Consider the following 22,909-nt stretch of genomic DNA (forward strand, 5'->3'; position numbering starts at 1 on the left):
TCGGGTCACAGAGACCAGCAAGCTGTGGGAGGGTGTTGGCTACCACTTTATTATGACAAAGGCTACAAGCCACGTTATTTTTAAAGTGCATTATTATTCACCATTAACAAACCACAGACACAAGCCTGGCGTAGTGCAGATATGGCCAAAGGGGCAGAGAATGCTGAGCTGAGAGCAGGGTCGGGGTGAGCTGGGCAGGTGGAGGCAGCAGGGAGCGGGGCTCAGGCAGGTGCCAGGGTACAAGCGCTGCTCCAGACAGACCCCAACCCCTCCGTGCCTCAGGAGGGCATCACGGACAGCAGGAAGGACGGACCGACAGCCTCCCCTGCCACGGCGGGAGGCGGGGAAAGGCACGGCGCAGGGCTGTGCCAGGGAGGGCTCAGCTCCCGGGGCAGACCCAGCATCATTCTGCCTTTGGAGACCACAGGGCTGGGACGGGGCTGCGCTTGGGAGCCCCACGGGTCCCCAAAGAGCAGGGCAAGGGCCCCAGCGCTGTTCCCCTCTGTGCAGTGCCCCCCGACAACCCCTGCCCCTCTTTGGGGGGCTGAGGGGCCCCAGGCCCCTCGGTGCCATGTCAGGGCTCAGCCGGGGTCCTCCTGCCATCCCAGGAGCCCAGTGCTGGGCGCCCGGCCCAGCACCCTCTGGCACCCAGCATCAGGCCGGGCAGGCGGCAGCAGCGCCTGTGGCTCCTAGGGCACAGCCCCGTCCCTCAGGTCTCCCCAGGCCCCGCTCAGGGAGGATCCCCCCACCCAGACTGCCCCATCCCAGACCCAGAGCAAAGTCCCTGCAAAGATGCTGCTGAGGGACAACAACCTTCTGGGATCTCTGTGGTCCCTCCGCCCCCAGCTGCCGGCTGAGAAGGATTAAAGTGCTTTTTTCTTTTTCTTTTTGCATGGAGTGCTAAGGCCAAACCTCACCCTGCCAGAGAACATTTCCCCTCCGTCCCCAGGGCCAGGACCCGTGTCGGGTGTCTGAGCAGCCTTCCCCAGGTCCCCACAGGCAGGGGCAGGTCTGCTGCACCCCGTTCAAACCTCAGCACAGCAACATTCAGCAAGTCCTGTGCAAGGAAAGGCGCTTGCCCCAAGGGGACCCGCTCTGCTGGCTCCTGAAGTGCCCCAACACCCCCCCCAGAGCCCGGGCCATTCCAAAAGGGACCGTCCTGACAGAGGAGGTGGAGGCACCAGCTCCAGTAGCGCCTGGTCGGGAAGGGCTGAGGGGGGCTGAGGCCCGTCCCCTGCCCAGGGCGCAGCCCCAGCCGCTCAGTGGGACCCCCCCCCCCCAGCCCCAAAGCATCCCCCCCCCAGCCCCAGAAGGGCCAGCGCAGCTGGGGACGGGCACGAGCCAACCACTCACCCCACAGCCACAAGAAAGCGCCGCGGGCTGGAAGGGCCCAGGGGTTGCTGCTGCCTCTGGACTCCTCCTGTGCTTGCAGCAGCACCCCCCTAACACTGTCTCTAACCAGCTCAGTGGCATCCCTACCCAAAGTGACTTTTTGCATAGTGCTGCCCTCCCCATCCCCAGGCATCGCGCCACACCAACCACGGCCAGGCAGTCTCTGTCCCCCAGCCAGCTGGGGCAGAAGGGAAACAGCCCCAGCAACAGCAGCCTGGGTGCAGGGACCGCTGTGGCCACGTCCCTATGGCTTCCAACCCCGTCACTGTCCCCGTCAACAGGACAAAACAGGCAGCAAGAGGTAGCACCCGAGAACAGAGGCGATCCCAAGGGACAGGGCTGAAGGGGAGCAACCAGCCCCTCTGTCCACCCCACCGTGCCCTGGGTCTCGGCGCAGGTGGTACCTCCCTCGCTCTTGTTCTTTCAGCAGTCACCAGAAAATGGAAAGAGACTGAGAAGTCGCGGCTGTCCCTCCTCCTGCACCACAGCTTTTCTTCAAGCCTCAGCTGCCTTGGTCCACGGGCTCCCTCCAGCCCCGGAGACCGCCCGCAGAGCCAGGCTCCAGAGCCTGCCCCAGCCCAGGGCCGGCAAAGCTGCCACCCCGGCAGCAGCCGCTCACACTCCTGCCCCGAGTCTCTCTCTGGGCGTCTGGATGGAAAGTAGCACTTGTGACACACACAGCGACGGGAACAGCAGCAGTCATGTCAGCGTGAAGCAAACATGGCATTGCTTACAAGGTGCAGCAGCAAGGTGTGCTGGGGGCCGCCCCGCACACAGCCTAGATGATATCAGTCTCCCTCTCTATGCCGACGTACTTCAGGGCGTCTGCCTGGCTGTACCTACAAGACAGGAAAGTCACGGCTGCTGTAATGACCTCCCACGCTCCCCACAAACGTGTGCACAGAAAAGCGGGGCCAACCCTGCACCCCAGTCCCCAGCCGGCCGCTCCCCGAGGCACCTGTAATCGAAGAAGAGCTCCTCTCCCGCCTGGATGGCCCTCTTGGCAAAGATCCCTATCCGGTGGTCTCCGTTCACCATCACAACTGCAACCGGAGAGACGGCGTCAGGGAGGTGCAGCTGCAGCTCGGGCCAGGGGGTCTCGCAGCACTTTCGCCCCGCCTGGCCACTGCCGGCCCCCGGGGCCGCGGCGCCCGAGCTCCCGCCAGGCAGGAACGGGGCGGCGCTGCCCGGGGGGCTCCCGGCCGCTCTCTGGCAGCGACCCCCTTGCGAGGCCAGGGCCGGCGCAGAGCTGAGCGGGGCCCTCGCCAGCAGGACCGTGATTTGCTGCAGGGAGGAAGAGACTCTGCCCAGGCCTTTGAAGTTCTGCTGCTCCCACAGGCTCAGGGCGACTCAGCACCCCGGAGAACGTGCTGCAGTCCCGGAGCTGAGAAGGAGCCCAGAGAGCCACCCCCCAGCGAGGTCTGCCTGGGCAGCGGTACCTCACCTTTGGCATAGCAATTGGGGTTCACCGAGTGATTGGCAAAGCGGATTTTGTTTCCTTTGCGGGTGGCATCAACGACAAAATCTATTAAAAAGAATTAGAAAAGAAAAAAGAAAACAAAAAAAGAAAACTGTAGTGTAAAGACAGGCCTGCCACTCAGGTGACAGAGGGGCTGAGACTGCCCGCCTGGCCACCACCCCCCTCTGCCAGGAAGCCCAAGTCTCCTCCACCCCTCAAAGCCCCGGGCGAGTTACCATTGTTGAGGTTGAAGAGGAAGCTGGACATGTACTTGTCATAGACCTTCCCTCGCCGGTCAGCCTCGTCCTGTGAGATGAGCTGGAGAAGGAGAACACCGTGAGAGACCCAGCGCCTGAGGGCACAGCCAGGGTCGCTGTGAGGGGCGGCACTCGCCCACCTCCTGAAAATACCACCCCACGGGCAGGAGCTCGCCAGGGTTCCCCAGGAGGGAGCAGAGGCAAGAGCTGGGCTCCCAGGGAGCAGCACGTACACAACACGCTCCTCCACGGTGGAGGGCCTGCAGGTACTGAGGCAGGTCCCAAAATTGTACGGGATTCAATCTCTAAAGCTGGTCAGAGGGAGCCCGTGGCCATGGCCGAGCTGGGGAAGGCACGCTGTCCCCCCTCGGGCCAGGGGCCAGAGGAAGCACTGCCACCGAAGGCAGCGTCCCGAGCACACAGAGCAGCAGCCCCAGCACGAGCAGCAGCACTGACCTCACCACAGTACTCGGAGATGAACTCATTCTTCTGCACGGATTCCTTGATGAAAGTCCCCCAGCCGGCGACATCCGACGGTGCCAGCAGCAAATGCTGGAGCCAAGGCAAAAAGGAAACAGTTACGGTCAGCAGAGCCACCGCCTCCCGGCACAGATCACACCCCGTGCATCAGGCGGACTGGAAAGCAACAGGGAGGAGCTCTCCACCTCCCGGCACAGTCACACACGCCGGGGTTAGGGCAGAGCCCGGGGGCAGCCGCGTTGTGCCAGCTGCCATGCTCCAAGTGCCAACATCACAGGGCCAAGGAGCCAGTGTCGATCCAGCATCCCCCGGTTTAAGGTGACACACAGCTCCCTACAGACTTACATGTCACCGCACCACCAGGCTGGAGCTGCACATCATGTGTCACCCACCAATTTGCATCTTCCTCTGAATTTTGGGGGTTTTTATGCAGAGTCCCTTGCCCTGACTATCAGAATTCAAAACTAAACCCTTGTCTGGAGTCACTTTTTACAGCCCCTTGCTCTCACCCTTCCTCAGGTAACTCCCGTCTCCCGATTTTCACATCCATAATCCACACTCCAGATTAAGTGCTACAAAGCCTGGGGCAGAGCAACTTCTCCCCCAGACCTCCTCACTGGGGCAGCGGCGGGTGGCTCGCACGCCCCCTCCCACGCAGCAGGAGCTCCCGTTTACCAGCTCTTCCCCGAGGCAGCCCCCGGCCAGCAGCCCAGCGCCCTGCTGCTGTCGATACCTTTTTGAGACCTCGCTGGATGCTGCAGTTCTTGCAGGAGACCACCTTGCAGTCCCAGTGCTCCGAAGCCCCGCAGGTCAGGCAGAGGTCCGGGTCGCACTCCCGCACGGCCAGGTAGCACGGGCACTGCTTGGTGTTGCACTGGGTTTTACAGCGGCAGCCTGGGAAGCGGTTCTGACCTGCAGCAACACAGCCCGTGGTTTTGCACCGTGAGGTTTTTCAGAGAACAGAGGGGCCACGCAGTGTCCCTGCCCCACTGAAGCCCCTCCCGAGCCAGGTCTCACCCTGGCAGGCCCAGAACTAAGCCTGTCTGTGACCAAGGGCCACTCTGCTAACATAAGGAAGGTGCCTTTGTGCTAATAAAGAGCTCTACACCCCCTCTGCTCCGGGCAGCAGAGAGAGGAGCCCCCAGCCCGCCTTCCCACCCCCCGGAGTCGTAAGGACCACGCTCACTGAGAACAAGGTGACAAGGGGAAGGCGAGGCAGCCTGCGCACCAGGAGCTGGCAGTAAATCCCAGCAACACTCGGCGTGCACGGGAGCTTTGAGCGCCGCTCACGCCTAGCAGAGCACGGACCATGCACAGGGCCCTTCCCGCCTGCGTGGCTGGAGATGCTCATCTGCTTCTTGGGACTAATTATGGGCAGTTTGAATATAAACTACTCGGATAATATAAACATAAGAGACCAGTACAGAGAACCTCAGAGCCCAAGTTCGCTCCCTGTCACCCTGTAGTCCTTCCAGCTCCAAGCTATGTCATAACCGTTAACAAATCCACCCTCAGAAGCCCCGCCAACGTTGGCAAGCGCGGTTATCTCCATTGCAGAGACGGGAATGGAGGCCCAGGGGGGAAAATAACCATGGCAGAGCAGTGACCCAACTCCCTCCCTAACTGCTGGCCACACATGCTGCTCTCAGGGACCCAGAGCATCACCGTGGGTCACTGATGCTGGATACAGACATGCAGATGAGCATTCTCTAACCAGAGCACGTATCTCAGCTGCCGAGAGTCACAGGGCAGCATGGAACAGTTTTCCCTTGGACTTTAGCAGACTGCTAATCAAACTGCTGCAGAGGGACAGAGCAGTGAATGCAGGAATAAAGCAGGCCTCCAAGTCCCAGCCCTGCACCCTCCCTCTGGTCTGGGTCAGGAGAGCTGCCCAATAGTCCTGGGTTCCTCCTTACAGTCAGGGTTGCACTGGCAGAACTTCTCACAGAAATTCTGAGTCATGATGCAAGGGCAGGAGCTGTCACAGGGATGCTCGGGGTGGTCACAGGGCTGGTAGTTGTACACCTGGGTAGGCGAATTATCTAGACCAAGAGGAGAAATGCCCGGATTAAAAGCTGCACATTGCAGAAACGTTTGGAAGCAGCACGCCCAGGGCTCTGGAACAGGGAAGGTGCGAGCTCCCCGTTTGCCTGCAGAGGGCAGGGATCCCAGCAGCACCCAGCGCCGCTCCCACAGACCCACAGACCCACCGCGCACGTCGGCTCTGCCCCGAACAGCCCGTCCGGCAGCGGGGCTGCTCACCAAGCCCCAGCCTCCCCCCGGGCTGGAGCAAGCCCCAGAGACAGCACCGGCCCGGCGGCAATTCCCGCAGCACCCCAAGGAGCCCAGCCGCGGGGCGCTCCCGCCCCACGCCGCTGCAGAGCAGGATGCGGCCGTCCCGCTGCGAGAACGCGATCCCGCAGGCGAGCGGCCACGCCAACCCCGCGCGCCGCAGCCGCCGCAGCAAACGCTACCTTTCTTCAGCTGAATCTTCCTGCAGTGCGCGGCCCACAGCCTGGAAGGGAAGCAGAGAGGGTCTGAGGGGACGCGCCAGCCCCGGCTGCTCGGCAGTGGGTGCCTGGCAGCCTCATGCATTAATAACCACCAGCCCGCCGTAACGCAGAGAAAGATCAGAATGATGCAGCTACAGCAGAAGTTATTTATGGCAAATGCTAGACCCAGAATAATACCGGACAGACTGGGATCAGCACACGAAGTAGGTTACAAGCCAGGGAGCTGAGGCTAAGGCCACCGTCAGATCAGCGTACGGGCCCTCCCGCGGTGGTGCGGCCCTGCGGCCGGGCCCCATGCTGCTCTCTCCTCTGGGGCTGAGCCCGGGGCTGCAGAGCCCCTCAGCCAGGGCAGCAGCACCAGGGAGACAGGCCGGGGGGCAGCACCCAGCCAGCAGCACCAGCAGCCCCATGCGACAGCGGGATGTGTGCGCAGATGGGAGCCAGATGGGGATTACCAGGAATGCTTTGGCACAAAAAGCAGTGGATCTGGTTGCATTTTAAGAACAAAACAAGCTTGTCCAACGCTTGCCTGTGCTTCCTTTTCTTCTTCTGGGATGGATTCATTAATTCGTTTGTTGGCAGTTTGGTTATAAGCGATTCTTTCACTGCAAACTGAAAGACCTACAAAAAATAGAAGCAAAAAGAATAAAGTTCAGTGTACTCAAGTTGTTTTTATCTGAAGTATAAACAGAGCGAGCGCAAGCAAGCACGCACAGGGGTGCTCCCAGTCCGGGGGCCAGTACGCGGGCAGTTCTGCCCCATTTTGCTGACCATGGGTGCCATCACTTCTCTTGCCTGGGGAGCGAGAGCGCCCGCCCCGCCAGCGCGCCCGGCCTCAGGCAAGGCACTCCGGAGGCACCGGGCATGCGTGGGGCTCGTTCTGCAAACTGCAGCACTACTGCAAAATAACCACATCGAACTCCACAGAGTGTTGATGCAACACATTCCTCGGGGCGATTTGTGGCAGCGAAGAAAAAACAGGCAAGCGGCGGGCAAGGCCTCTCTGCTGCTGCCGGGCCAGGCGCTGCAGCACCGGCCTCTCCAGGCACCCACCTGCTTGCACGTCTTTGTTCCCAGCAGCCTGGCAATGGAGCAGAAGTTGTTGAAGTAGGTCCCGTGGAAGACGCGGAAGAGCGACTCCTCAGCTCCCGTCCACTCGACGGGCTCCTGCGGCGTCTCCACCGCAAACAGCTGCGAGGAGGCCGGGCTCAGCTTCTGCTTGGTGGGGGTCTGGCAGCGGGAGTTTGCCTCTGGCAGGAAAGGCAGACCTTAGACCAAACACAGCACGGGAGAACGCACCCGCACCATCACAGCTCCCGGGGGCAGCGGCCCCCCCGGCTCCACACCGCCTAGCAGCCCGGCACCGCGGGCCCTGCCGCACGCTCCTGCCTCTCGTCAGGCAGCCCGGCGCTGGCTGGGAGGGTGGCACTGGCCCCCGGCAGCAAGGCAGCACCAGAGCCACCACGTCACCTTCCCCTTCCAGAGCTGGCCCAGGACGGAGCCCCCCCGAGTAGGGCAGCAGCACCAGAGAGGCCCGAGGATGAGCTCTCTCCTCTCCCGCCCGAGATGGGACACAGACATACGGGAGCCCTTCGCCCCTCGGGAGCTCGTTCTGCCCCGGTCACCCGTTCCCCTGGCATGGGAGGAGCAGCTCAGTGCTCGTCTGCGGCACCGAGGAAGCGCTCACTCCTGGCAGGTCCACGGACAGCCCCCGCCTCGACAGCTCCCCGGCCACAGCTGCGCCGCCGAGGGACAAGCACAGGACTGGTGCTGCCGGGGCACAGCCAGGCGAGGTGCTGAGCCGAGGGCTCTTGGCTTTGCAGGTCCCAGCAAAGCTCTCGCTTTGCCTGGCAACATTCCTCCCCGCTGGGGGAGGACAGTGAACCCCAGAGCAGCAAGGGCAGGGCCTGGTGTCCCTCGTGTTCCTTTAAGCCCCACTGGAAACACCGGCTCGGCCAACTCCAAATCCACAGCCCTGTGCGGGGCGTGAGGGGAGAGCCCCGGCTGCGAGGTGCCGCCGGTCCTTGCGGGGTGTCTCTGGGCCGGCATCATACCCGAGGAGCTCGAGGCCCACTCGTTGCCCGTGTCTCGGTCGCTGTCGCCCTCCCTCGTCTCGGCGACGGCAGACGCCGGGGTGTTTGAGCAGGACGCACCCACCACGTGGTGCCGCCGGCGGCGCCGGCCCGAGCACTTGGACCTGGGGTTGTGCAGCGCAGCAAACTCCTTGGCTCCTTCCTGCAAGCAGAGCAGAAGACAAGGCGGGTGGCAGATGACCCGGGAACGCGGACAGGCTTTCCCAGAGGCCCTGGGACAAGCCCTGCCCCGCCGCCACCAAGAGCGGGTGGAAGACTCGCCACACATGGTCGCTCCAGCGACTGCCCGGGCCCTGCCAGCCGCCTGCACTGCACACCCCGCCTCTGCTCCCTCCGGCAGCGCTGCCCGCTCAGCCTCGGCCCCCGCCCTCCGGTCTGCTCCCCTGCCTCTTGCCCTGGCAGCGAAGCTCTGGCCTCTCCCCCCGCTCCAGCCCTGCAGCCCCCCGGGACACCCCGCGAACCAGCCAGCCAGACCAGCTGCAGCACCACGGAGCGCGCCCCGCAGCCAGCTCTGCCGATCTGCAGCGCTCATCCCCAGTAACACAGCTAGGCTGCATTTCTGAAAGAACATTTTAAAAATAGTCCGAGCCTTCCCCACATACACTAGATTCCTTCCCCAGCATTTTTAACCTGGGCTTCATTTTTTAAACGCTGCACTGAGGCCAGAGAAATCATTTGTCACCACAATTTCCCATCTGCTAGCTATGAAATTAGTCTTCGTTGGAGATTTGCTGAAAGATGTATCTGGTAAAGTCTGCATTTGAATTCACCTCCCTGAATCCAGTGAGGATTAGAACTAATTCTGAAAAATCACTGAAGCTGTGAAAAGACCCCGCAGAGTTCTGAAGAGCAGGGCTGCCCAGGCCACTTCTCTCGTGGTTTCAAAAGCAGCAATGCAGAAACATACCAGCCAGAGGAAACAGTCTGCTCCGCAAGGATCTGGCTCGATCTTGGTCTCTCTATTCTTTCGTTTGTACACATTAGGAGTAGCATGAAAAGCTGAAAAAATAATAGTTATCTTTACTATTAGCATCCTCCAAGAGTCTCTCCACACACTGCAAGGGACAGGGGCAGCACAAGCTCAACGAAGGTAAGTGGGAGCCTGACGTGTCCAGCAAGAGTGCCCGAGAGCGCCGGGCAGCGGGGACGAGGCAGCAGGACCCCTGGCCAGCCCTGCTCCAACCCAGGACGGGGACTCGGCAGCAGCGAGGGAATGCGTGGGAAGGAGAGGCCATAGGAAAAAGATCTGCTTTCAGACTGAAACAAAAGGACCACATGATCTTAATATTATATCTTTTAATAATTCACTGGAAGGAGTCCTGTGACTTTCCAAAGAAGCTCTTAGACCTGGGAAACAGCAGGTCCAACAGCTAACCAGTATCCAAAAGACTTTGGCAGGACAAACTGCAGGAACATGACTAAGATGAAGCTGTAAGTTCCAGTGAGGCAACAAAACACACAGGCATGTCCAGACTTTGGAAGTGAAACATTCATGCCTTTCCCTGATGAGCTTCTGCAAAGCAAGAGTAAAGTCTAGTCGTGGCAGTATTTCTGGCACAAACTGCCAGGAGGCTCGAACACAGCGTGCTGAACAATGGTGAGAAAGAGGGGACGGCCACGCAGGTCGGTTTACCATCCGTTTGAGGAAATGAGTGGAGCCGTCTTTATAACAGGCGTCTGGGCACCTGTCAGCTCCTAAGGCTCCACTGCAAACGCCGGGGAGGCACCACCCTCTAAAGCCTGCAGCACAGACACTAAGCGAGCTGCACAGAGGTATGAAGCACCGAGGAAAAATGAGGAGAAAAGGGCTCTAGGGAAGCGTCCGGCCGAGACTGCACTTACGATGCAGAAAACAGTCGTATTTGAAGCAGCGGCGGCAGAAGAGGGTGTGGAAGGAGTGCAGGGACTGCTCCCGTTGGACCGACTTCGCGCACGGCCCGTCTATGTTGGGGGTGCACTGCGGCGGCAGCGCGTTCGGGTCCGACACTTCCGTGAGCTCCCGGTACCTATTCGACAAACAGCAACACCCACAGAAGTGCATGGTTTCCTAATCTGGGGCATTTTATACCACTATACTGCTATCTGGGCCAGCAGGACTCTGGCCCATACCCTGAGGCTAAACTGAGGTTCCTAAAGCTCAAAAACCGCGCTGCTCACGGTGCCTGCAGCCAGCTAAGCTCTGCTTTCTGGTCAGAGCACAGCGCTGTTTTCTGAAATACAGATTTCAATTGTTGCTAAGAAAGGTAACAGACAATGTAAGTAGAGATCTTCTACCTCTCTTTCATATCATCTGGGAAGCCATACTCAGGAAACATAGAAGAAATAGCAGTGAATATCATGTCATTTGGAAACCGCTTCTTTGAACACTTCTTGTTACCTGAGAAAAAGAAGAAACAATTCCTCAGTTAAGGTGGATGCGAACATGTCTTCCCTTCGTTCACAGAGAGTGATTCCAGTAGGTGTTCAGATTGTACTTTAAGAGACAGAAATGTGATCCCATATAAAATGCGTAAACCTTCTGTCCTGTAACTAGGCTAAGGCATTTCCAGATACAGTACAGTCTGACAGTTTCAGAGTAGCAAAATGTATTGATGAAAGTACTAACCATTTCTTAAGCACTATTACTGCTTATTTTTACCAAGACAGGATTTGCAGACAATGCTTTTCTACATCTACGAAAGGTCCTGGTATTTGTGCTACCCGTATCACTATAAAGCAAAGACAAAGACAAAACTACCAGTCAGCATTCCTAAGGTCATGCAGGACACATGAAAATCCCATAAATCAGAGCTTCTTCTATGCAACAACAACTCCAGGTGGCACAGGAGAGGACAGAGGAACACAAACACATGGAAAACAGGTCTGGGAGGGATTTGGAAAGGCCCACCTCCCTGGCCTACAGCGGCATCAGATCTACCCACAAGCTTACTGAGGGGTGCTTGCCAGAGCAGGACTTTAAAGCCTCCAAGAGCAGAGATCCAACAGCCTCCTCAGACAATACCCCACTGCTTTGCTAACCTTACCATGAAATGTCTTTCCAGCTGACTCATCTAAATTGTTCTTCACCACACTGTAAGCTGGTGACTACTTACCCTGTCCACAGGGGCCAGTGAGAACAGCCAATTTCCCTTCTGCTTTCACCTGCTGCACCAGAACTTGCCAAGCTCACCACCACCCTTGGTGACACATTAATAACCAAGAGCGATGGCTACCCAGGCAGGGCAGGATGGAAACATGACCAAGATAACCCCAATTTCTGTGGCCAAACCCACCTTCCACTGCAATTCGCTTTCTTTTCCTTGTGACTGGCAGCTCCTCCTTCCCATCCTCCTGCTTAACCTCAGAATCATTGTGTCCTTCCTCTTCCTCGTCCGAGTACTGATTCAGGGCATTCACTAGCTCCAGGAACACAGCATCGCTGATGAGGACTGACCCTGAAATCATTTCTAAAACACAGAAATGCCAGCCAGTTTGTGGGAGTGCCATCATCTTTCACGCTGCTCACAGTGGTAAATCACAAGCCAACCACACGACATTGTTAGCAACCAGAACATTTCTCTCAATTTTGTAGGTATTGGTGGGATTTTAATGCTAGAGAGTCATAGAGTGGTGCATCATTTTTAGCAATCTGAGGACAGGCCAAACCAGAGAGTTTTCCACTGCCTTCCCCCCTCCAAGCAGCATTTTACAATGGGGGAGGCAGCACTGTAGGGAAACACACTGGCTTTTCATTTCTGGAAAGACTGATTAAAGTCTTCGCTAAGGTCACAAGTGAAATGAGGTTGCTGAGCTCCTCCTAACCTCTAGCACACTTTTCAGCATCCCAGAGCACGCCTGTGAACCCCTGTGAGCAAAAGCATTGGCTCCAGAGCACCCCAGGCCTAGAAGGGAGTGAGACAGCACAAGGCAGGGCTGTGTCCTTGCAAACTAGAACAGCAGGCATATTCCTCGTTTTCTGCTTCAACAGCTCCTACAGAAAAGCTGGTTACTGCTGCCACCTCTTGGCTTCCTAACTCCTTTGAGATGTTATTATCAAGAAACTGAATGGGCAGTGCTAACTGCTCCCAGGTTACCTTCTTCTCCATGAACTTTCCCATCATAGTTATTAATAAGTTCTTCAATAAAAGTTTCATCTTCTTCCTTCACCTCATCACCCATGTATGGGATATTGCACAGAACAGTTTCATCCTCCACCTGACAAGAGATCAGATACAATTCAGAAAACCAGCGCCTGCTGACCCCCAGCCAGGCTGTGTGTCTGGGGCTGCTCCCGTCCATTCAGACCCACAGACACCACAGTGCAAACCAAAGGTTCAACCTCCCCAGCTGCAGTTTCAGATGTCTCATCACCGACATTTCGTTGTTATCCCACGCCAGCAGTGTAACTCTGACCCCCAAACGTGCAATTTGCCTTTAAAAAGAAGAGCAGTGCCTCCAAGGCTTACAGAAACTCAGAAACACACTCATTGCCAAGAATAATAAACAATCAAAAAATGTCAGACGGATTGTGTTCAAGGCAGAGTAGAACTGGAACAGCGGAAGGCAAACAGGTAACTCACTCCCCGGAGGAACACTGCCAAAGCTGAGGAGCATTCTCGCGTTAACCACAGGAGCAAGGACACTGGACCTTCATTGCCATGGCACCGCCGACCGACAGCGTTACAGTCGCTGGTGTCACACTACTCCCGTCTGCTACGGGAGGCTTCAGAGGTTGGCAGGCTGCAGGAACACATCCCCACCCCGGGCAAAGAGCCAGGCTAGCCACAGACCACCTGTCTGTTTAACAAATAGTCTTAACTACGCCACACCAAAATCTGCATTTAAATCACTCCCCTCACTGCTACGATAGAGGAAGCAATGCTCAGCGGCAGCCTTACAACAAAACCAGCAGGGTAATCCAGTCACAAAGGAAAGGACCTCCCTAAGAAAGAAAACTCTTCATCTCAAAGAGAAGAAAAAATCTTAAGGAAAAAAAAAACAAAAAAAAAACAAAAAACAAAACAAACAAAAAAACCCCACAAAAATATATTTACTCCTTGAATCCTGTGAAATAACTGTGACCCTATCAAGAAGTCAGGTGTAAAGGAGAGACTACCTGGATACAATGCTGGTTTATGGGATTCGACAAAGCAACTTAAACAATACTTCCTCTCATCTCTGGAGCAGGCATTGCTTGAAACAAGTGGGTTGAAGGCAGCATAATCACTCCATAACCATGTAACAATTACACACTAATTGCACCAAGACCTTGTGCCCCAGAGCCTTCCTACATACCATGAAATTCTGCTGAAGAGGGGACCAGGAGTACATGATGGGCACCAGTGCCACCGTGTTCAGGGTCCTCATGTACAGCGTCTGGCTCGGGAACCCTGGGAAAATGCTCTCGACAGTGCACTAGAATAGAGAACAGAGAAGGGCAGTGAGGAAACCGCCCCGGGAGGCGGTCACAGCCAGAGGGAAATTGCACCTCGGGACAGACACACTGAAGCCCCACGTTCACTCTTCGGGACTCCTTCACAGGAAGAGCCTTCAGTCTGATTTTGCCCGTTTCTGCATCCCAGAAGCGTGCGAGGCACGGCCCGACTCTGACATAGGACAGCACAGAGGAAAACCGATCCCGGATCCTCTCAGCTCCCCGCCAAGCCCCGGCTCTGGTCCCCACTTGCTGCTGCTGAGCCCCTTCCCCTCTCCATACCTGTTTTAGGAACGGATGCCCACTGACTGGCTTCATCAACTGCACCGGCTGGACTCGAAGCTTCTTCCAGTCTTCGTTCAGAATTTGAGTCTTTTCATGAACTTTTGCAAAGTTGGCCACAAACAGAGCCTGAAATGAGAGAAAGCAGCACTCAAAACTTAAGTAATCATGTTGAAAACACCAAAACCCCTCCTGAGATTTTCTTTCAAGTACCAAAATGTATGCAAGGCAGAGCGCTTCAAATTGATGATACTCAGAAGGAATTCTAATTAAACTCAGCATCAGTACAAAACTGTGATGAAAATCCACCCAACAGCCAGTAGCTCTTGGTGAGTCCTGATCCCAGCCAATCTCTTCTAAAATCCTGCTTGCCAAGGAGAGGAGCACCAGAGCAAGCCATCCAAAACCCACCAGCACTGAGGGTGTTCAAACTTTAAAGAACAAGTGGAAAGGAGTCCTCTTGCTGCAGTTACACAAGTACTCAGCCAACTGACTTCCACATACAACAGAACCCACTGCACAGCTCGAGGCTAATAATGGAGCATGAGGAGAAACAGGATCTCTCTCAGCTTACCCAGCTTGCAGCTAAAATACAGCTTATCAATTCACAGGATGAAGCACCCTGATAGAGGCTTAAACACTATGAGCTAAAGCAAAGTGTTTAGGAGACACCCGTTCAGCTTGATCTACCACCCCTATGTCCTCACCTTAGCTCCCATGTTCGCCTGAAACCTCTTGAGCTGCCGGAGACGCATATATTCAGACTTGACTTTTCTTTTCCAGTATATAATACACTTTGATGTTGGAGGAGTGGCGATTTCCATTTTTCTATAGAAGTACAGAAAGAATAAGTATCAAATAACAGAGAGCTTAATCCTGTAAACAAGTGCCATTAGAAAAAAAAAAACCAAACCCAAACCTGTGGTTTTTAAACGCATCATAGCCTTTAAGTAGGCAGAAATAACTGCGTAAATCTGCACTAGTGCTATTTAGGGAACAACCTCGGCACAAAGTGCCCCGAAAAGCCTGGGGGGCTCGCGGGCGTGGGCCGCAGCGGGGAAGGAAGGGTGGGGAGTGGGCCCCGGGCCCCCGCGCACAGCGCCTGCCCGGGCGGCGGCTCGGCCGCCCCGCTGCACCCCCGAGAGGCGCCGGGGGGCTCGCCGGGTGCCCCGGCCCCCCCCGGACACAGACCCGCGGGCCGGGCGGGGGCAGCGGCGGCTCCCGGGCCCCCCAGCCGTGCTGGGAGCCCGGCCCCCGCGCCAAGCACTGCCCGCCCGGCCCGGCCCGGGGCTCCCGGCCGGCCCCCCGCCCCCGGCCGGGCCCGAGCGCCGGCCCGCAGCCCGGCTGCGCCGAGGACACGCACCGGAGCGGGCCAAGGCCGGCCGGCGCCGCTGGACCGGGGGATCGTGTCCCGTCCCCGCAGCCCGCCCCGGGACCCCCCCCGGGACCCCCCCCGCCCCCCGGGGCTCCCCTCGCCCCACACTCACTCCTCGGCCATCGCGCCGGGGGGAGGCCGCGCGCCCCTCCGCAACCGCGCCTGCGCCGCACCCAGCCCCGCCCCGTGACGACCCCGCCCCCCTGCGCCGAGGCACCGCCCCCGCGCTGTGGCCCCCGCCCCAAACCCCGCCCCCTGCGACGCGGCCCCGCCTCAAACCCCGCCCCCCGCGGTGCGGCCCCGCCTCCGCTCTCAGCCCCGCCCCATATCCCAGCTCCGCCCCCGCACGGTGCCCCCGCCCCGTACTTTAGCCCCGCCCCCCCCGCCGGTGCCGGTGCCGGTGCCGGTCTCTCCCGGCGGGGTGCCCGGACCCGGAGCCGCAGGGCCCGGCCGGAGCCCCGCGGGGCGGGCGCGCTTCAGCCCAGAGACCCCCCCCACACCGGCTGGCGGGAACGGGCTTCGCCCGGTGGCTCCGAGCCCGGTGCCAGCCCCTCTCCGCTGCCCGCCCCGCTCCGCTGTCCGCCCACGCTGGGGCGCGCCCGGCCCCGTCTCGCCGCGGGAGCTACTCGGCCCGGTCCCGCGGGAAGGGCTCGGCGGGGCAGCGCCCGTCCCTGCCCCGGCTCTGCCGCCCTTCGGGCCCGGGGGCAGCTCGGGCCGGCGGGGCCGCGCTCCCCGCCGAGGGCCGGGTGGGCAGAGCCGGGCCTGGCGCCCCGGGGGCCGCGGGGCGGTGGCGGGGCCGGGACCGCCGGCCGGGCGGGCCCCGGGTTTCCTGAGCGGCGCCGGGCAGGAAGCGGCCGGTGGCGGCGGCTCTTCCTGCTGCGAGGCCCCGGCCCCGGAGGGGTCCCCGGCCTTCCCGTCCTGCCGGGCCGGCGGCACGGCTTCCCGGCGTGGGGGAGTGGCGGGCGGTCGGCCCCGCCGGGGTGGCCACGGGGGACAAGCAGGGCCGGCCCTTATCCCGCCCGGGCCCGCACCCCGCACCCCGCACCCCGCACCCCGCACCCCGCACCCCGCATCCCGCACCCTGCATCCCGCAGCCCTGCATCCCGCACCCCGCATCCCGCACCCCTGCATCCCACACCCCGCACCCTGCATCCCGCATCCCGCACCCCGCATCCCGCACCCCCGCACCCTGCACCCCGCATCCCGCACCCCCGCATCCCGCACCCCCGCATCCCGCACCCTGCATCCCACACCCTGCATCCCGCACCCCCGCATCCCGCATCCCACACCCCCGCATCCCACACCCTGCATCCCGCACCCCCACATCCCGCATCCCGCACCCCCGCATCCCGCACCCTGCATCCCGCACCCCCGCATCCCGCATCCCACACCCTGCATCCCGCATCCCGCACCCCCGCATCCCGCACCCCTGCATCCCACACCCTGCATCCTGCATCCCGCCCGGGCCCACATCCCGTGCTGTTGGAGCTTTGCTGAGTCAGGTGGAGCGGGAGCCCGGCGTCCCTCCGACCTTCCCAGGCATCAGCCCGGGAGCAGGCGGGCAGCACTGGGCCGGGCCAGGGACCGGGATAAATCCCACGGTCGCAGCCCCAGCCTGAGCACACAGGTCCCGGCGGTGGGAGGGTGCTCCCCAGGCTGTGGCTGCTCAGCTGAGCTGCCTGCTCTTTCCTCTGCTCCAGCCGGGTAAAAGCAGCCTGGACCCGCAGCCGCTGGGGCTGCTGCTGCATGGTGCATCGCGGGGGTGGCAGCCGGGGGGTCTGCACAGGGTCTGGCCGGGCAGCGAGTCCCCACAGGGACCCTGGCCCATTTCTCCTCTCCATCCCAATGCATCTGTGCTGGGCGGCAGCTCCCCTGACATGCCTCCCCCCGCCCCCTCCCTTGGAGGATGCTCTGGGCAGGGTTCCCTGCCCGCAGGGAGGGTGTTTGCTCAGAAACTGCTCTGCCCATTGCAAAGGCCAAGGCAGCACCAGGAGCCTCCTATTCCCCTTCCCTCCCCTCAGCCGGTCACCTCTGCTGTGCTCAGCTCAGCCTGGGAGGAGGAGGGGTCTCCAGTGTGCGGAGACCACCCCGGCTTGTGCCCCAAAGCTGGCTGGGCACTGGGGTTGTCCCCGGCTGTGCAGCCCTGGCACTCCATGTCTCCTTGCTGCAGGACGTGGGGATGCTGAGTATGGGGACCTGGAGGATGAAGGTAAGACCCTGATGCCATCATCCCAGCACAGCTCTGGTCCTGGCTGGGGCACCATCGCCGTGGCTGCAGGCTTTACTGCCGGCAAAGGCAGTGTCTGCACCCCTGAGGAATGGGGCCGTGCCCTCGCGCAGTCCCGCAGGTCCTGCCAGCGCCAACGGCACCTCCTGTCCTTCCAGGTCACTACCTGTACCTGGACGAGGATGGTGAGTAGACCTGCCCTCCCCAGACCCTGATCCATCCACCCACAGACCTTGGTGGGCCCCGTGCGATCTGTGCTGGGGCTCACAAGAGCTCAGGTCCTGGCTTGGCTGAGCCCAGGACAGGGCCCCCCGCGGCCACCGGCAGCCCCAGTGTGGGACCCCCAGGGCTGCACGTTGAACTCCACGTGAGAAACGGGGTGCCTGGCCCACACTGGGCAGAGCGAGGAGTGCTCCCCGGGGGTGACCCAAACAGCCCCCCAACACTGGGCTTGGGGTGGAGAGCTGGGACTGGGGGAGCATCCCAGGGTCTGGCTGACGCTCTGCAGGACCACTGGAGGTGCTGGGGGGGCCAGCCCGCTGCCAGGACACATACCGGGACTGGATCTCCCTCTTCTGCTGGGCCCCCTTCCACGCCGCCCTCATGGCCACCCCCGAGGGCGGCCGCTGCCGCTGGGACCAGATCAGCAGGTGGGTCAGCGTCAGCGCTGGCCGTGCCGAATGCGCGCCGGGAGCGGGGTCTCTGCGGGGCTGCCGCGGCGGATGTGTCAGCAAGCTGGCCTCATGCTGTCCCCTCTGCAGCACCTACAGCGAGCTCTCCAGCTGCACCCAGCTGCTGGCCCAGCTGCTCTCCTGCCCCTGGCCCGGCACCATCCTCGACGCCTTCTTCCTGCAGGTCCACGCTGAATACTTCACCAACTGCACAGGGGCTGAGCCCCCCTGGCTGGGGGAGCTGCCCCCCGTGATGCCTGTGGCTGTGGGGCTCAGCTGCCTCGTGCCCCTTGCAGCCGCCCTCACGCTCAGCAGAGCCCGAAAAGGGGCTCAAACCCCGGCAGGCAGCTGCTCAGCCCCTGGCTGCCCCCACGCCCGTGAGGGGCCGGCGACAGCCCCCTCCCCTCCCAGCCCCAGGAGCTAATGAGTGGGACGAGTCGGCTGGGGGTGAGGGAGACAGGCCAGAGTGGGGACGGGAGTCTGGGCATCCCTGGGGATGGAGAAGGTCCCGTGGCATGGGGAGAAGGCTGGGCCTGGGGCTCCCGATGCCTGCATCTGCCCCGGGGGGAGAGAAGGGTCCTGACCCTGCATGGGCTGAACCCCCACCCTTGGCACCCCGGGGCGGGGGCTGGCAGCGGGGCACTGGGGATGCCAGGCTGGCGGGGGGGAGCCCCTGGCCCCAGCTGGCAGCCACCATCCTGTCCCCGTCAGTCCCCTCTGGATGCCCCGGGGGGGGTGGCCGGCCCAGCCCCAGGGCCACGCTGAGATCATTGGGTGTCTCCCTGGCAGAGGCTCCCGCTGCCGGCCGGAGGCTCCGGCGGCTCCAACAATGAGTGGGACCAGGGGGCTCCAACCTGTGTCCCCCCGAGCGCCAGTGCCTGATGGCTTCCAGATGTGGCTGCTCGCCCGCCAAAGGTCCTGCCGTGCCCCGGGGCGGCAGCCGCTGCCGCACGGGGAGGGCCGGGCGGCTCTGCTGGGATGTTTGCCGGGAGCGCAAAGCCTGGCAAGATCATCTTTCCGCAGCAGGGAGGGTCCCTCTGAGCCGCGCTCTGTCCCGCTCTGATTCACGCTCCGTGCGTCCCGCGGGTGGGCGGCTAAACGAGAAGCTCTGGGCTCCCACCCTGCCCTGGGCCAGAGGTGCAATGAGCTCACCTGGCCTCAGCCCGGTCCTCGGGCAGGAAAACCGCAGACCCGCGGGGCTGGGGTCGCCCTCGGCAGCGCTGCTCTTTGGGGGGACGTGGGCCCCGCGGGCGGGAGCTGCGCCAGGAGCAGGGTGCTGCGGCAGAGCCGGGCTGGGCAGTGTGGCAAGAAGGTTTTGGGCCTGAGGACTGGCACAGTTGGCCGAGTCTCTGCCCTCTCCCCGCCTCTCTGCCTGCATCGGCCTCGCACCCACAGTCATGCCACCACCCTCCCCTCCCCGGCGGGGGCCGGGGCTGCCCCGGTGATGCTGGCCGTGGGGCAGGTGCCCGGGTGAGTCAGAACCCACAGTGCCAGGGCCGTGGGTCCCCTTGCCGCCTCTGCGCCCGGGCGGCAGTGCCTGTCCGGGGACATTACGCTTCCCCGTCCACTCCCCCCGGCTGCCGGGCTGCCTGCCCTCCACGCAGGAGACAAGGGATTTCACAACCCAGCCCAGACAGGATTAAAGAGAAATACACAAGTAAACAAATAGCGGCCTCGTAAAACTGGACGTGCCGAGCGGGGAGCGGAGCCTCTGGGCCGGCGGGTGAGGCGCGGGGTGCCGGGGTGCGGGAGCGATGCCCGTGGGGGCCAGCAGTGTGCTGCACGGCAGCGGGGTCCCGCCGGGAGAGCCGCTTTAAAGCAGCGCTGAGCTATCTCATTTTTCACACGTCTCCTGTAGTCAAACTGCCCCTGTCAGAGGAAAGGAGTTGCTTCCTGTTATTTCCATTGAAATACTTGTCCCGGTCGTTAGCCGGCAGGCTTTTGCAGGATGGCACCGCGCTCGCAGACGGGCCCCAGCCGGCTCTCCCGAGGGCTCCTGCTGCTCTGGGGTAAGTGTGCGGGGCGGCCCCGGGGCCGTGGCTGCTGGTGGCGGGAGCTCTGCGCCCCGCAGCACCCCGCATGCGGCCGCCTTCCCGCGCGTGGGGCCCGGGGCCGGGGTCTCGGCTCAGCCTGGCCCACCGCCTGCCGCGGCACGGCACGGGGCCAGCCTGGCAGCGCCGAGGGTGGCTGGGGTGGCCGTCCCCTGCGTGGGCAGGGGCCAGCGGGCACTGCGGGGAGGCCCCCGCCATGCTCATCGCCCGTCTTTTTGCGAATGGCTCACGAGGGTAGCGGGGGAGCCCCTGCTGGGACGGGAGCCACAGCACCACACATGCTCAGGCAGAGAGGGGCTGGATGGGGCCGCCAGGGACAGGGACCGGGGCAGGGCACGCGGCCCTTGCTGCCGCCACTGTGCCAGCCCTGGAGCTCCCCGTGGCCAGTGCCCGGCCGTGCCAGAGCTCCCCACAAGCAGCCCAAGCAGGACCCACGGGGGCAATGCACCCTGCACCCATCGCCGCTGCCCCACACCATGGGCCCTCGGCCGAGAGATGGAAGGGGCGGTTTGCTCGGGCCGTGGGGCTCTGGTGGGGTGGGCAGGACGTGCCCCACGGCAGGCCGTGCTGGGTGTGGGGCAGACGGTGGGCGGAGGGGCTCTCTGGCAGTGCCGCGCTGTGGCCAGCTCTTCCTCTTCCTGCCCCAGCCGCGTCCAGCTGCAGTGCAGCTGCCCGGGGCAATGGGCCAGCCCCCAGGCTGGCTCCCCATGGGTGGGGGGCACGGCTCGCCCCCTGCACCCTGACCCACAGCCCAGAGCCTGCAGCCTCCAGACAGCCCCTGCCCAGCCCTTGGGCAGCTGCCTGCAGCCCAGTTGGCCCCCTCCCCACAGCCCCTGCCCGTGTGGGGCCTGGGCGCCCTGGCCCCTGCACCCCGACCGCTGGCTCCAGCGGCCCCCGAGGGACCCCCAAAACCAGCTCCCTCCGGCAGACCCAGCCTCTGCTGGGGCAGCTCCCGTGCGTGGAGCCCTGCCAGCGACCGTCCCCGCTGAGCCTGTCCCCTCTGCTCCACAGCACTCCTGGGGACTGGGCTCTGCCATGCGGACACTGAGGTGGAGGGCTTCAGCCAGGATGCCAGGACGAGCTCACCCATGGCCGTGTTCAGCTGGACAGCCCAGCCCGTGGGTGAGTGCCGGGGCTCGGTGGGTGTCAGGCAGCACCACGGGGCTGACAGTGCCCTGGCTGGGGGCGGCTCTGCACCGCAGAGCGACCCCCCCTTCCCCTGGCTGCGTGCTCTCTGTCCATCCCCAAAATAGCAGGGCTGTGCCATGGAGCCCTCCCCGGCGCTGGCCAAAGTGGGGGCAGCCACAGCAGCCTGCCCTCCAGCCACGCTCCCTGGCATCGCCCCGGGGCTGCTGCGGGGTCTGGCCCCCCCCCCCGTGCCTGTGCCTTCCCCGCCAGCCTGGGCAGGGTCGGGCTGTGGCGGGGGTGCGCTGCCCGTGCTCAGCGCCTTTCCCCTGCAGAGGAGATGTACACCAACATCACGCAGAAGTGCTGGGAGCACTTTGTTGACCTGATGAGGAACATGACAGCGTCGGAACTGTGCGAGTGGAAAGTCATCAGCAGGTAGGGAGCAGCGGGATGGCCATAGGGGCCTCCTGGGCAGCGCCGTGGGGGTCTGGGCGGGCAGGGGGGCTCAGACTGCCTCCGGGGATGTCCCCGGCTGGGGAAGATGCACATGGGGACTCTGCCGGGGGCATTGCCGGTGGCCCCTCCATCCCCAGGGCCACAGGAGTGGAGCAGCTCCCGAAACAGCAGAAAGGGTTTGATGGGGACAGAGCCCCCGGGCCGTGCCAGGGCCACCTTCCCCCCAGCAGCTCCCACCCGCACAGGGCTGGCTGGTGCCAGCAGCGGGGCGCAGGGCGAGCCCGGGGCAGTCTGGAGGGGTGCTGCTGGGCTGGGGGGGGGCTTGGGGCCGCCTGGGGGGGTCTGTGCCTCTGGCATCCCGCAGCCACCCCCTGCCCCTGCGCATCCCCGTCCCCTCCTAGCACCCCATGGCCCTCTCCCCAGGCCCTACAGCTGGCTGCAGTTCTGCCTGGAGACCTGGGCTGACCACCTGCAGTACGGCTACCCCAACGCGCTGGCGGAGCAGTACATCTTCCAGAGCCACCACCGCTACTTCCACAACTGCACCCTGGAGCACCAGGTCTACTTCGACCCGCCCGAGGACGTGCTGCTGGCCATGATCATCGCCCCCATCTGCCTCATCCCCTTCCTGGTCACGCTGGTCATCTGGCGCAGCAAGGACGGCAAGGCCCAGCCCTAGCACCGCTGCCCGGGCGCCCGCGGCCGACGGAGAGCGGGCAGCGGCGGCCCCGCGGGTCCTGCGCCCGGGCACAGCCCCCCGCGCCCCCCCCGCCCCGGGCTGCGGGGCCACCGGCCTCTTGGGCCGCCCCGGGGGGGGGGCTCCTGGGGTCACCGGCACACGGTGCTGGGGCAGCCGGTTCCCGCCGTGCAACTCCCCCCGCCTCCTCCCCTCCCCACAGGATTAAACGCTTCTTTCCCCACGCGTGGAGCTGGTTCTTCCACCGGTCGCTCCCGCCGTCCGCTCCACCCTGGCACGGTGTCGGCGGCAGCTTCGCGCCGCGGGGCGCCGGGTACCGGACACCGGGCGGGAGCGGCACCGGGCTCCGCGGGGGCGGGGCTTCCCATGTGTGGGCGGGGAAATCGTGTGTGTGGGCGGAGCCAATGGGGGTGTG

General features: G+C 62.4%; 2 protein-coding genes across 5 annotated transcripts; one reads left to right on the forward strand and one right to left on the reverse strand.

The window, feature by feature from the left end:
- Positions 1-23: 23 nt before the first annotated feature.
- Positions 24-15,440, reverse strand: LOC104365743 (histone-lysine N-methyltransferase EZH1). Of its 2 annotated transcripts, none has more exons than XM_042787318.1 (20): positions 15,377-15,440; positions 14,597-14,717; positions 13,890-14,018; positions 13,469-13,588; positions 12,268-12,388; positions 11,467-11,640; positions 10,469-10,571; positions 10,037-10,200; positions 9,102-9,193; positions 8,156-8,336; positions 7,155-7,351; positions 6,631-6,722; positions 6,063-6,103; positions 5,505-5,630; positions 4,322-4,500; positions 3,565-3,660; positions 3,088-3,169; positions 2,837-2,917; positions 2,351-2,435; positions 24-2,231 (listed from the first exon to the last, which is right to left on the reverse strand). In XM_042787318.1, the coding sequence occupies exons 1-20, from the start codon at positions 15,385-15,387 to the stop codon at positions 2,171-2,173; spliced, it is 2,256 nt and encodes a 751-aa protein (XP_042643252.1). In that variant the 5' UTR covers positions 15,388-15,440; the 3' UTR covers positions 24-2,170. The 2 variants fall into 2 exon arrangements, with proteins under 2 accessions (XP_042643252.1, XP_042643253.1); XM_042787319.1 differs by lacking the exon at positions 15,377-15,440 and adding an exon at positions 15,253-15,270.
- A 4,279-nt stretch (positions 15,441-19,719) lies between these two features.
- LOC122152861 (receptor activity-modifying protein 2-like) lies at positions 19,720-22,717 on the forward strand. Of its 3 annotated transcripts, none has more exons than XM_042787495.1 (5): positions 19,720-19,885; positions 20,021-20,171; positions 21,225-21,335; positions 21,674-21,776; positions 22,221-22,717. In XM_042787495.1, exons 2-5 carry the CDS (start codon positions 20,111-20,113, stop codon positions 22,474-22,476), a joined length of 531 nt encoding a protein of 176 aa, XP_042643429.1. In that variant the 5' UTR covers positions 19,720-19,885; positions 20,021-20,110; the 3' UTR covers positions 22,477-22,717. The 3 variants fall into 3 exon arrangements, with proteins under 3 accessions (XP_042643429.1, XP_042643430.1, XP_042643431.1); XM_042787496.1 differs by having other exon boundaries at positions 20,093-20,171; XM_042787497.1 differs by lacking the exon at positions 19,720-19,885 and having other exon boundaries at positions 19,911-20,171.
- Positions 22,718-22,909: the final 192 nt, after the last annotated feature.

The sequence above is a fragment of the Tyto alba genome, unplaced genomic scaffold (genome assembly GCF_018691265.1).
Source record: "Tyto alba isolate M040663 unplaced genomic scaffold, T.alba_DEE_v4.0 Super-Scaffold_12, whole genome shotgun sequence".
Lineage (NCBI taxonomy): Eukaryota > Metazoa > Chordata > Aves > Strigiformes > Tytonidae > Tyto > Tyto alba.

Excerpts from the sequence above, each read along its gene's own strand:
- LOC122152861 (XM_042787495.1), top strand. The coding sequence starts at position 20,111 with ATGGCACCGCGCTCGCAGACGGGCCCCAGCCGGCTCTCCCGAGGGCTC. Across the intron at positions 21,336-21,673 it reads CTGGACAGCCCAGCCCGTGG|AGGAGATGTACACCAACATC; the intron begins GTGAGTGCCGGG and ends TTTCCCCTGCAG. Across the intron at positions 21,777-22,220 it reads GAGTGGAAAGTCATCAGCAG|GCCCTACAGCTGGCTGCAGT; the intron begins GTAGGGAGCAGC and ends CCCTCTCCCCAG.
- LOC104365743 (XM_042787318.1), bottom strand. Across the intron at positions 5,631-6,062 it reads GAAGATTCAGCTGAAGAAAG|ATAATTCGCCTACCCAGGTG; the intron begins GTAGCGTTTGCT and ends CTCTTGGTCTAG. Across the intron at positions 2,436-2,836 it reads CCCCAATTGCTATGCCAAAG|TTGTGATGGTGAACGGAGAC; the intron begins GTGAGGTACCGC and ends CTCCGGTTGCAG.